Raw genomic sequence first — 12,408 nt, 5'->3', positions numbered from 1 at the left:
CACTGAATGTGCTCAATTAACCTTTATATGGGATTATCCCACTGACAGAATTAGAAGGGAGTTAGTGCAGGTGAACATGGGTGCATATTTAACTAGTTGTAACATTATTACCGTGGCCAAGGCATAGCCACACAACCTGTATTCACTCAGCATTTCCCGACAGCGCAGGACCAGGTGTGCCTATGTGCCCAACCTTCCACACACAATGTAAACCTAACCACACATATATGAAGTAGGCAACATTAATTGAAAGAAAATGCACAAATTACTATTTTGTCAATTTACAAACTCTCACAAAAAGAATGCCAACTTTCTGGCGACCACAATCTAGGCCCATATGGCTAAACTAAGTTGCTTAATGAATCAGGCAAACCAGGAAACAGAGTTGCTCGCACTTTGCAAGGATCTCCATTCGTGTGGTGACTAAAATATATGAGAAAACTGGTCATTGTACTCCTGCAGTGGAGTGGAGTGCTGATTTCCAAGTGATTTCATGTGAGGACATCTGTATGAGGGCAGTGCTACTGCACCTTTTCTTCTCCATGTTGTCAATCTCTTGTTGTGGCAGGAAGTCTGCAATGCTACTGGTGGCCAACAGACGTCCTTAGAAGAAATCACATGATCTCACATCAAGGACATTTTATTTCCCTTAAGTGGACTATAATGTGCATATATACACTTGTTTCTGCTTTGCTTTTAAAGTGAAAATATACAGTGATCTATTTAGAAAGGCTCACTGCACAGTTTGTGTAGTAGTAGTGGTGGCAGAAATGTACACCTAAGAAACAGGTTATAAACCGTTCAATCAGTGGATAAAAAAACACCCTAATTCAGCAAATATGTCATCTATGAAAAAGGTGAGGGAACAAATGGCAAATGTGCTTTAACAGCGGTTTGCAGAAAATCAAAAAGTATTTCGGGAACATAAGAACGACTACAGAATTGTATATTTGAAGTATGTCTGTGATAGGGATTCAACCATGCAACCCTTCTGAGTATGTAGCACACTGGGTTCTCTGCTCATTTTATTTGTCACAACACTCACCCTTACAGTAAGATGGCTGCAAACCTCATGGCATATATACTAGCAGTTAGATGTGAGGCTTCAGAGGTCATCTGCTTTCCCTACGTGCTTCACAGAACTTGTTCACTCATTCAGTAACCATCCTTCTCGCATAGGGCAGAGATAAATCATGTGGACTGATTATGGTCACTTAGTCCCCTTGCTTAATCTCCTGAAGTGAGTACATGGTCATCATAGCACACACCAGCACCAATTGCTGCCGGCCATGGTGCTCTTCCCTCCTACATGTGGACAAAGACAAAATGCTAGTTAACAATATGTCTGAAACAACACAGGCAGTTCTTCCTGTGTTGCTCATAGGTCCTGGCTGCCAAATGTATGCCTAGCTTCCTCATATTGGGCTCAGGCTAGAAGGCTCCTGATTGGTCAGGAAGCAACAAAGACTGTGCTACATGGGACGAAAAAGCACATGTATGCATTTTCATGCAACAGAACATCTAATTGCCCCAAATATGGTTAAGCAATCCCAGATTAGTGGATATGGTGAAGAAGACAAGAAAGAATAATCAGCATGCCTATGAATTCATTCCACAAGTGTTGTCAGTTGCCATGCCAACCGGATATTCTGATTCCAACACCCTTTCTCTCTCTTTTGCATTGCTACGACTGGCACTGTATGCTCCAACTAAAGGAAAACGATGATAGAGTGATTATAAACAATCTTAACACCTGTAAGTGCTTTGATCGTGCTTCAACGAAGGCTACAGTTCTTTGAGGTGCACTATGGTTTGAGACATGCCCGAAAAACAGGTGTGAAAAGCAAGGGGCAATACCACAAAATAGCTCTACAGAAAATGAATAAAGCACTATGGGGGCATTGTCTTCAATGGCGGCCTGGTTCCAGGGCCAGCCAGTGGGGTTGTATGTAGACTTTCTGCGGCACCTCAAGCATCACTTATTTAGAGGGAGTGGCACACTGTGGAATGCAGGGTCACGATAAGACAACTCCATGGCCAATGGACTTCTACGGAGGGTAATACGTTTAGCCTAGTACTTGTTCTCTTAAAATAACATTTTGGCCCAAACCCCTCGAATCCCTCCATTAACCAACCTTTGACCCTCTGAGATTTTGTAAACAGAAATTCAGGACTAACAGAGAAAGTGTTTGACACGGCCCTCCACATAAGTAATGATTACTATTCCTTTTGTTACACACACACACACACAGGATCAGGAGATATGGGGCCTCATTACGAGGTTGGCGGTAACCCACCGGTGCAACCAGCGGGTTGCCGCCAACCCGTAACACCGTTTCCAGTGCCCGACTTACCGGTGCCACCAGGACATTACAAGTCCTGGCGGATCGGGAAATCAGGCGCCGGAAAATGTTAGTCCCCATTCCCATGGAGTCCACAGTGCCAGTGCTTCCGTGACAACTCTGCTTTCCGGGGCAGTTGCGCCCGGCAGGCCAGCCCTGCCAGGCGCAACGGCCTTGGCAGCCAGAGTTGTATTTGCTACCGGCACCCTTATTTCCAGACCGGCAAACACGAAAAGCGGCCCATGGTGGTGTAAACTCAATTGGATTCTGTTTTATGTGTAATAGTTGTATGCACAATGACCGGATCCACTGTGCTGTAGATTAATTCATGCATGAATAGGAGAGCAAAAACTTACTTTTGCCATCTCTTGTTCCAATTGTAATCTTCTGTTGACCTTTTGATGGTAGGTCTTCAGTACATTCTCCACATGCTGTTCCATGTAAAACTTGAAGGCAAAGGGTGAATAACTCTTAATCCGGGACTCTCTCTTCTCTTCATCCCTTCCGTTCTTCCTCACAGGAACTGGAGATGTCTGGATCTGTTTTTTATCCTTCCCCGTTTTTTCTGCTTTGGTGCTCTTGCTAGATTTGTCACTTTTTGGGCTGGCATTTTCCTCCGATTTACCACATGGTGCATTATTTGCCACTCGCAGGCCTTGTTCTACTCCCATACACAAGGTGTTTATGTCATACGGCTCGGTAGTGCTCTGCAACAGCAAGTGTTTTGGATATGGCGGAGGCGGACACCTCTTATCCTGGTTTACAAAATCAACATCTAACCCGTAGGCGCTTGATCCTCCTACTTGCAAAGCATGTGGTTCCATCATTTCTAAACCATCCACAGCTTGGTTTTGTGCAGCCAACCAGCCCGGGTGGGTGGGCCCGACAGCAGTTTGGGGCTCAGGCCTCATCACTCGCATGCTCTTCACAGGCTGCAGTATGTGAGTGGCGCTGACTGCTGTGATGGCATTGGGCACAGCAATGGAAGGATCCTGTTTGTTTGAGGGAGACTGCCTCTTTCCTATAGGAACCTGATGTTGTGGGTTATTAAATGAGTTTGTTCTACTTGGCACCTGTGCCTCTGCTCTGAAAGTCACATGTTGACGGGAAGGTGCTTCCATGGTTGGGTTTTGCAGCGAGTCACGCCGGGAGGTGGTGGCTGGCCACTGCTGAACTTGGGTGTTGCTCAAGTCATATAGATCCATGTTTAAGCTGTTTCTTGATGGAGTCAAAAGAGTCTGTGGGGTGTCTGAAAAATCGTTTGCATATGTGGAGCCTCGGGTTATCACATGCATAGGGTGAGAGGAAGGACTTGTCTGCTTGTGGTGGGATTGTGCCATATACATGCCAGTCGATGCATGTTGAAATGTGTGACCAGAGCTATTCTGAACCACAGTTGTATACCCTGCCTCCTGCTGCATCTTATTTTGGAAGGATGGGCTACGCTGAACTCCATAGCCCATCGATTCCCTTTGCACTACCAAGTGTTGCCTGCTGTAATGGGGGCTGTTTGACCCGTGGCCGCCTTGAAGCTGTAGCGGCTGACTGTTGTGGTTAGCGACTGAATAATTCATGACAGACGTTTCTATAGTTGCAGAATACGCTTTTTGCTGAAGTGGGTGGCTGCCAGCTGCACTGTGCGTCCCAACTACAGTAGGTCTTTGCCCAAGAGGATTTAAGGCTGCAGTTTGTGAAGCAGAACGTAAATAGTCCATGACGTAAATGGACCTTTGAACGTCACCCACTGTGTCCACTGTAAAGTTTGTCCCATCATATGCCGCATTACTTATCTGGTGATAGGGTGGGAATGGCTCATTTGATCCTTCAAAGGCTTGCCTGTGTGCTACATTATTTGGCACCATGCCTTTACCTTTAAACAAAGAAAAAAGAAAAAGAATAAACATTCAAAAATGAACAATAGCTGAAATAAATAACATATATATTGCAAGCACATGTAACAATCTCTTAGGAACTATTGTTTTTTATTATCGCTCCAATTCTCAGACAATACGAACAATTCAATAAAAAAAAAAGATCAACGCCAAGAAGAAAATAACAGTAATAACATAAAATAGCAATTCCCAATAAGTTGCTTTTAGCACTAATGAATACGATAAAGTCACACTGATATTAATACGGTGTACAGTCCAGTGGTTTGCGTTAGGAAAGTCTCTTTAAGAACATTTAATAAATGACTATTTGTCTAGCAAAAAGGGCAGCAAATGAACTTAAATGCTGAATGGTATCATATCATATAAAATAATGAGCAATAAGTACAGTGAGAAACACCAAAGAGCAGTCATGGTACATCTCCATAAGATCATATACATTTTACTACCATTTATTGTAACAGAAGTACATCTTTCTGCAAAGCTATTTCTTGCTAAAATGCGCAATTGTGATAACAATTTCTTCCCTGAAACTACTGTCGACTTCCAAGAAGAAAGAATAGTTTTCCTGGCAGCAAAAGCAGCAATATGTAGCGTTGCCCTGTTGGCCTCGTCATCATCAACACATATTTCTAGGTCTTTACTGCATAACAGCAACTCAGGAGATTTCTCGATTACACACCGTCAGTCTTCTTTTAGTGTGGAGTTAATTTTGTTCTAGTAGTACTGACGCAAAGGGCATGACTAATAGAGCCAAAATTCCCGCAAAACCTCCAAGGATTAGAGCCATAGCAAACAGTTTAAGTTGTTGTGAAATAAATGCGCTGAATAATTTTAAGGACTATTTCCCTGTTTTTGAGGTAAGGGAAACCTGTGCTATTAATTCAAAGAAAGAATAGATATCTTGCTGAATTATGGGCAGAGGTCCTAGGTGTTCCAAGAAAGCTCCCTGACATAACTACATCAAACCCCAAATCATTCTTAGTGGGACATTAAACAACATGATCAGGTGGCGGGAGAGAGTACCCCTAACCAACACGTATCTAGCTATGGGGTCAGATCTGTAACCTAGGACCTAAAAAGGTGTACATTTGCTGATGAGTATAGAGACCCATCTTATCTTTGCATTGGGGGAGTGATATCCCTGACCACCACTCTCAAATTACCTGGTTTCCTTGACTCCCACCCACCATAAGACAAGGTTTACATTAGCTCCTTCCACACAATAAGATCGCAAGGTCTCCCCTCCCTTCTTCCTCCCGCCTTAGCCGTCTAAAATAGCTCCCCTTCATGCATGCCAAATTTCTTTCCTTGCCCAACTTTGTTATCCAATTCTTTTCTGCCCCTGCCCTTCTGTGAGAAGCTCAGACTTTGGATGCATCTTTCAAGAAAGGGTGTGGGTTGGGGCAGGGTGTGCGTATGTGTGGGTGTTTTCATAAAAGAATAACTAGGCAGGATGCCCTGCTCTCAGAGTTATTCACCCCGATCTCTCTCGGGACTTTCAGGAAACCCCTCCTGGTGCTGGATCCTGGTTTATAGTCATTTTTTCGAATGCAAAAATGTCGAAAGTCATTTTTTCAAAAAAATAATGTAAAAAAAAAAAGTTGCATTTTTTTAAATACGTTTTTTATTCGAAATGGGGGGCTTCCCCCCAACCCCCCTATGTTTAATGTTTTTTTGTTTTACCCATTTTTTTTATTGCCGGACCCCAAAATAAATATATAATTTTAAAAGATGGAATTCGACATTTTTTTTTTACATTATTTTTTCGAAAAAACTGTCATTCAACATTCTTTTTTGAAAAAATGACTGACCACCCTGGATCCTAATAGTTGCCCGTAGAAATAATTCTCCCTGGTTTAACTGTTCTTGACAGTCTGACAAAAAGTTCCAAAAGTCTCCACAAGTTCACAAAATCAACTTCCTGAAAAGACCAAATGTCCAAGCTGCCTTAGATGTGATATTCCCCTAATCCCTCTCCACCACTTGGGCGCGTTTCTCCCCCCTTGATTCACTTCTTGGGTGCCTCTGTGCTCCCCTCGAATCTGTTCTTCACAAGGTTTATTGGGATTCTATGGTTCCCTTGGGTTTTTCAGTCCCAATGTCTTTTATCTTCCCAGAGTATGGGTAACTCCTCTTTCCATATGCCACTGTTGGTTCTCTGGTGTTCTCTGGTGTTCTCTGGTGTCCTCTCTCCCTCCCTCTCTCTCTCCCTCCCTCCCTCCCTCCCTCCCTCCCTCCCTCTCTCTCTCTCTCTCTCCCCCTCTCTCTCTCTCCCTCTCTCTCTCTCCCTCTCTCTCCCTCCCTCCCTCCCTCTCTCTCCCTCTCCCTCTGACTACTGCCAATTTGATGGATAAGGTTTCCAACTCGACAGTGGCATAGACATGTTCCCTAGGCAACAACTTCCTACTGGTATAGAGGACTGGGTGTGCTAGTCAATCATGTTCCTGAGAAAGGACTGCTCCCAGGACAACTTTGGATTCATATGTTTGAAGTACAAATTCCCTGTTGCAGTCAGGCATTTTCAGTACGTGTTACTGACGCAGTATTTCTTTTAGCCCGTGGAAGCTTCTCCCAAGATAACTTTTTGCCATTGGGCTTTCTTCAACATATCAGTGCGACTGGCGGCCAGTTAGGAATAATTGGGAATTAACCATCTATAATATCCTGTTAATCCAAGGACGGCATGCAAATCTTTTTGTTTGGTCTTGCAAACTGGTGTTAAGTGCACAGCCTTGACTTTTTTAATTAGGGACAGAATCAACCCATTCCCTATGAAGTATCCTAGATACTTCACTGCAGACTGTGCTAGATGACCTTTTTTGGGGATTACAGGTAGACCTGCTTTCCGGCAAGGAGCCAGTGATCTCATATAAATGGTTTATATGCTCGGGCCAAGTGTTACTATGCATAACTGCATCATCCAAGTAGACCCCTGTGAAATTAGAGTAGGGTCTGAGCACTTTATCCATTAGTCGCTGCAAGGTTGCATGAGCCCTGTGTAGCCCAAAGAGGAGGACTTTGAACTGGAAAAGCTGTTTTCTTCGTGTCCCCTGGATTCAGGGGGACTTGGCATTATCCCTTTGTCAAGTCTAACAGGTATATATTGGGCAGACCCTAGTTTTCTGATAAACTCATCTATCATGGGCATAGGATAATTGTTGAAACTCGAGATTGAGTTTTCGAAAATCAATACAGAACCTTCTGCTTTTATCGGGTGTTGCTACCAAAACTATGTGGGAGGACCAGGGACTCTGAGGATTCAATTATATTTGCCTTCAAAACTCTTGTTCAATGATCTTTCTTCGGGCATCTGTAATCCGGTATGGTTTTACCATACATTGTAGCGCAGCTCTCTCGTGTTGCGAGTGGAGGATTCGTTCCTCCCTCGAGTTCTGGTTTTGGTGTAGTTTCTTGGGCACCGAGCTCACCACACCCTCTGCATGGTAAATGCCTCAAGACAAGGCCGACTTTGCTCTGCCTTGGCTTCACCGACTGTGCTCAGCTGCGTACCAGGCCGGTGGCATCTCTCCGGCATCTCTCTGCACCACAGCTGGCTCCGCTGTGCAACGCGGTTACGCCCCTCAATGACGTACACATGTTGGAGGCTTGCCTCTGTGCTTTGCTTCTGCTCCTCCATTCAAGGGTGATTGCGCCTTTATTCTCACTCCGTGACCAAAAAGGGACATGTTGTTTGTGGTCAGCTGTCAGGCCCACGGAGAGACCAGCATTGTATCGAGCCAAACATCCAAGACACTTCCAGTATTGTTTTGAGACCCACAGTTGAATGTAACATCAGTTTCTCTGATTCACATGTATACAGATACTGCCTTAGGTATATGGGGTTTCCCATGGGAATGGGAGTCCATGTCCCCCTGAAGGGAGTTACTCCCTTCAAGGGGACTGCTGTTTTTTTCCCTTTCTTCATACTATTTCCATTGCTGACACCCTTTGCACAGTTCTGAACACTTGAAGTACATTTGGAAACTGGTTTAGAACCAATCTGGGAACTCAAGGCACTCTGGGGATAACTGAGTTTGTTAACCCTGACTTCCGAGGTAGTCGGGCATTTCAGACTGGCTTTTACTGTCTTCTCCACTACCTTTTCCACTGTGTCATTTTAAAGTTTCCACTCCTCCGTTGAAATACACAGTATCCAGTCATTGTATAGAAAGAAAAGTACATTGTTGACTAAACAATATTTTTTGCACACTTTTTCCATAGATTCTAGGACTGGAGTTTTTAAATATAATTATAGCAGTCCTAGAATATGTTGAGATTGCTGTTAAGTACCAGAAATAAAATATTGGTTCCACTACGATGTTCTATTCTTTTGATATAATGGCTCTGCACCGCAGTACACACATTGGTATTACATAGGGACATACGTATTTCAGCTTATGTATTCATTTTGGCATCCAATTCACCAACCACTTTCTGCAGGAAAAGATGCAATGTACCTTCACCTGACGGCGTTTTGTTTAATGATTTCCAAAATGTTGATGTTTTAGCATCTTAGCATTTCTCTTCATGGCACTGCAACAGTCACTTGGCAGTCACACGACACTCACCACAGATGGATATACTCAATGGGTAACCAGCCACTATTAATGGGCCCAATGCCCATTAATATCGGTCTGGTTAACTGTCCAGCTGTTGCACTACACAGCTACACCATCAAACAACACAACCACGCTGCTTGGAACAGGTGCTGGCACCCCGGAATCCCCTTTGGCGGCTAGCGTAAATGCTATGTGGTGTGATTCAAGCTTTCCTTAGGAATTACAGGCAGGTTAGGTCAACAGAGGACACCTCAGAAGTAGTAGATCACAATTCTGACTGGGGCAACAGTCGTCACTTCCTCGGACTGCCCATCTCGCATCGCAATTCCTTGAAGTGCTACAACTCAGCTCAATGACTTGGAACCAGCAGCCAAGGAGAGAAAACAAAAGGTAGAAGTACTCACCGAGAGTGATATGCCTCCCTTTGTCCTCTTCATGTCACAAATTGTAAATAAATACTTTGTAAACTCATACCCGATCACGGGATATGCCGTGTCACAACAAGCTCTGCCTAGTGTGTAAATATGGTGGCATGGCAAAACAGGCAGATACCAAACATTCAGAGGTGGGTACTGGGGTTGGGCGCACAGGCTCAAAACAACTCACCTTAGACTATCAAGCCAAAGCTACAAGATGAAGACTGGAGCCACTGTCGCACCCTCACCAGTGGAATACTAGAGTAAGGCACCTTAATGCGTTCTATGTGACCAAAGCGTCAAACCACACTAGGTCTAACCTGTACACGCCTGGCCGCTTCCGACGGCAAGTCATCTCACAGCCAAGATACTCTATTAAGGATCATGGGACTTATCATGACTACAGCGGTAGCAGTAGAAAGTGGTAGTAATGGATTTATTGCAATTTTTACCGCTGTGCCATATGTTATTCACCGTAGTGGCCTTAAAGTGCTGATACCTTGTCCGTATGGGCGAACTGCGACCCCACCCAGAGTGTAGACCAGACCGCAGTCTGTCAAAACCATAGTCTTTCACTGTATGGTTAAAGAAGAAAACAGGGATAGGTAAAGTGGGAGATGAGAAAGAGGGAGTAAATCAGGGGACAAAACAATGGGCAGACATGGTCACAACAAAGGGAAATAAAACATAAGGCTGAGTGATAGTGATGGCTGGGATGCATATCTTTACATTTTCTGTAAATCTCATCTATAACACACACAACCAAAACATTCTAATAATTGGCCTTCCAAATAAGCAGCTTCTTCGCAACAGTCACAAAATTATCATGGTTTCTGAATGCCCCTCAAAGGGTAACTATACCCAGGTCCAGTCTTACATCAGTACCTTTCTCCCCTCCGTGTCAGACGCTTCGTACACAAAGGCTTGGTGATGTAACTCACTATTAGACGCCTAAACAAAGCAAAACACAATCCTACAGGTAAGTCATGTAAATCATGTATTTATCACAAGGAGGCTGAAAGTGTAAAAAGCATGCAGATCTTAACGTGGAAGAACAATAGAATGGGGTCATTGGTCTGCTGATCAATTCAGCGTATCAGCCTCGGCCCTGCATCGGGTGCTATTGGGGCTTTCATAGTCTTTCTCAAAGGGTTTTAGTTTGCATCTGGGTGACAGGAGAAGACAGCATATGGTGACACTGGCCTAAAGTGCAGTGCGGTCATTTAGTCTCCACTATACATGTAGGTGTTTGTATTTCAAGATTTAAGACTTGGAATATGGATTCTCAATATGTTGATGGTTGTTGGGGAACTGAAACAGGACAGTAGGGTGGCAGGGTGGTACCTCCCAAAGCCAAATCAATCCAAAAAGAATGTAATGTAAAATTAGGCACCTTGCAACACTGAATCTTTAAAGATTCTCCATTGCCACCACCTCACGCCCCCCAACTTTGGCCTCAGCCCTGCAGGTATCCTGGTAAAAGGTCTGAAATAAGTGATTGGCTTGCATAACCAAAGAGTGGTGGCTGGGGTTAACTGATGACGAGTAAAAGATAAAAGGCGAGAGATGTAGACAAGTTCACTTTCAGGATTGTCTGAACAGAGACTCATGCCCCTTGTGCACCAAACACTACATTGCGTCCTAAATTGTGTTTCCAATGCAGGCTTGGAGAATTGTAATCAAATAACCAAAATACCTCAGGGCATTTCCGCCTCCTTCCTTTTTGTAGAACTGTGGCCCAACTAAGAGGAATGACATGCTGTCACACAACATTCTTCCCCTGTTGCATTTCTGCCTCGCTCCCTGTTTTCATAGCATCTATTTCCCGCTTTCCCATCTACCCTTCACTCATCTGAACACCACTAGCGGGCGACCAGTAGACCGCAGAACTGAGAAGCCTAGGTGCTCGGACACTACCACAGGGGATATTTGGCGCGACATAAAAGCCAATTAGCAGAACAGATGGAATTAAACAAGAAAAGGACAGCTAGGATGGAAGAACGATAGGAAGGAAGAAGAAAGGAGGGGAAAGAAAAAAGGAGGCGAATGAAGGAATGGAGGTAGGAGGGAGTGAGCGATTTGATTTTATAGGCAGTAATAAGGTGTAAACAAGTCATAGAAACGCGTGTCAATGTGTTCATGAGCTTCCCCACTGCTGGCTTCCTGCTGCTCGCTTCCCTTCGGTAGTGGCAGGAAAACACTCCCAGTATACTATGGCACCATTTAGCTGCCCGCACCTATGTGAGGGGGGTGAAGTCTTGTTGCTGACACCTATGCCTCACCCACATACTGATAGCGTAGGTGGGTGCTGGCAGCCACATCATGTAAAGAGGAGGGTCGCCCTACAATCCCTAGAAGGCATGGTGGCTGAAGAGGGGCTTTGATGGCAGCAATGTCAAGCAGATGTCTGCCAACTTCCGGGGATGATTCTCTTCCCCAGGACCTATAAAACGTAGTGTCAAAGTCTCAAGACACTTGGATGGGAAGTCGGCTGGAAAGAAAACTGTGTGTGACTGACCCTTTAAGTTATGTTTTTACGTTCAAACAGTGTGTCTACACGGGCAATGCAAAACACAGATTTTGCTCAGAGAATGCCGCTTTACTGAAGCATAAGCTCACCTGTTGAGGTTTGCTTAATGACTTGCACTATCTGCTCATTCCTCGGGTCCAGGTAGCCCATCTTGCTGATGTATTCCAGCGCTGCGTCGATATTCCTGCTGCCCGTCTGCTTGAGTGCTCGAACAGCCATCTCCTGAAAGAAAATAGAATAATATTCAGACTGTCACGGTAGTGCAATAATAAGCCTACAGCCCCTGTTCCACAATATTGAGGGTTTTAATTGCCAGCATCCATGTTTATTAAACAGATACAGTACCCTGTAAAATACACCCAAAAAGATAAACTCTGAACATTCCTTTCAAGGTCTGGCTAGAGAGAGCTATGCACTGTATCACAGAGGGCCTCCGGCATTAATCAAGTATCCTGCGATGCAAGGAGCGTCTCCCATTGAGCGGCCACATTATGCTGCTTTTCAGAAACAGTATTGTTTCTATTTATATATGATTCTGGACAAAAACGCAACAATGCTTTATTAATACTTGCTCAATTACATTTAAGGTCCTCTGAAGGACAGCGAGCTCCTAGAGGGCTGTGCCCTTGGCTTATTTGTTTCAGGTCACTTAGTGCCCCTAAAGGAATA

At 44.3% G+C, this 12,408-nt stretch overlaps 1 protein-coding gene across 2 annotated transcripts in view; it reads right to left on the bottom strand.

Annotated features, from left to right (window-relative positions):
* The window catches only part of LATS2 (large tumor suppressor kinase 2), a 283,239-nt gene that overhangs the window by 62,767 nt on the left and 208,064 nt on the right, over positions 1-12,408 (bottom strand). For both annotated transcript variants that reach the window (XM_069639030.1, XM_069639031.1), the window contains exons 3-4: positions 11,829-11,961; positions 2,699-4,212 (exon numbers count right to left, since the gene is read on the bottom strand). In XM_069639030.1, coding sequence (XP_069495131.1) covers positions 2,699-4,212; positions 11,829-11,961 — 1,647 coding nt within the window. The remainder of the gene's footprint in view (positions 1-2,698; positions 4,213-11,828; positions 11,962-12,408) is intronic.

This window comes from Ambystoma mexicanum, chromosome 7q (assembly GCF_040938575.1).
Source record: "Ambystoma mexicanum isolate Mex_15411 chromosome 7q, UKY_AmexF1_1, whole genome shotgun sequence".
Classification (NCBI taxonomy): Eukaryota; Metazoa; Chordata; class Amphibia; order Caudata; family Ambystomatidae; genus Ambystoma; species Ambystoma mexicanum.
This window is presented reverse-complemented; position numbering and strand designations above follow the sequence as displayed.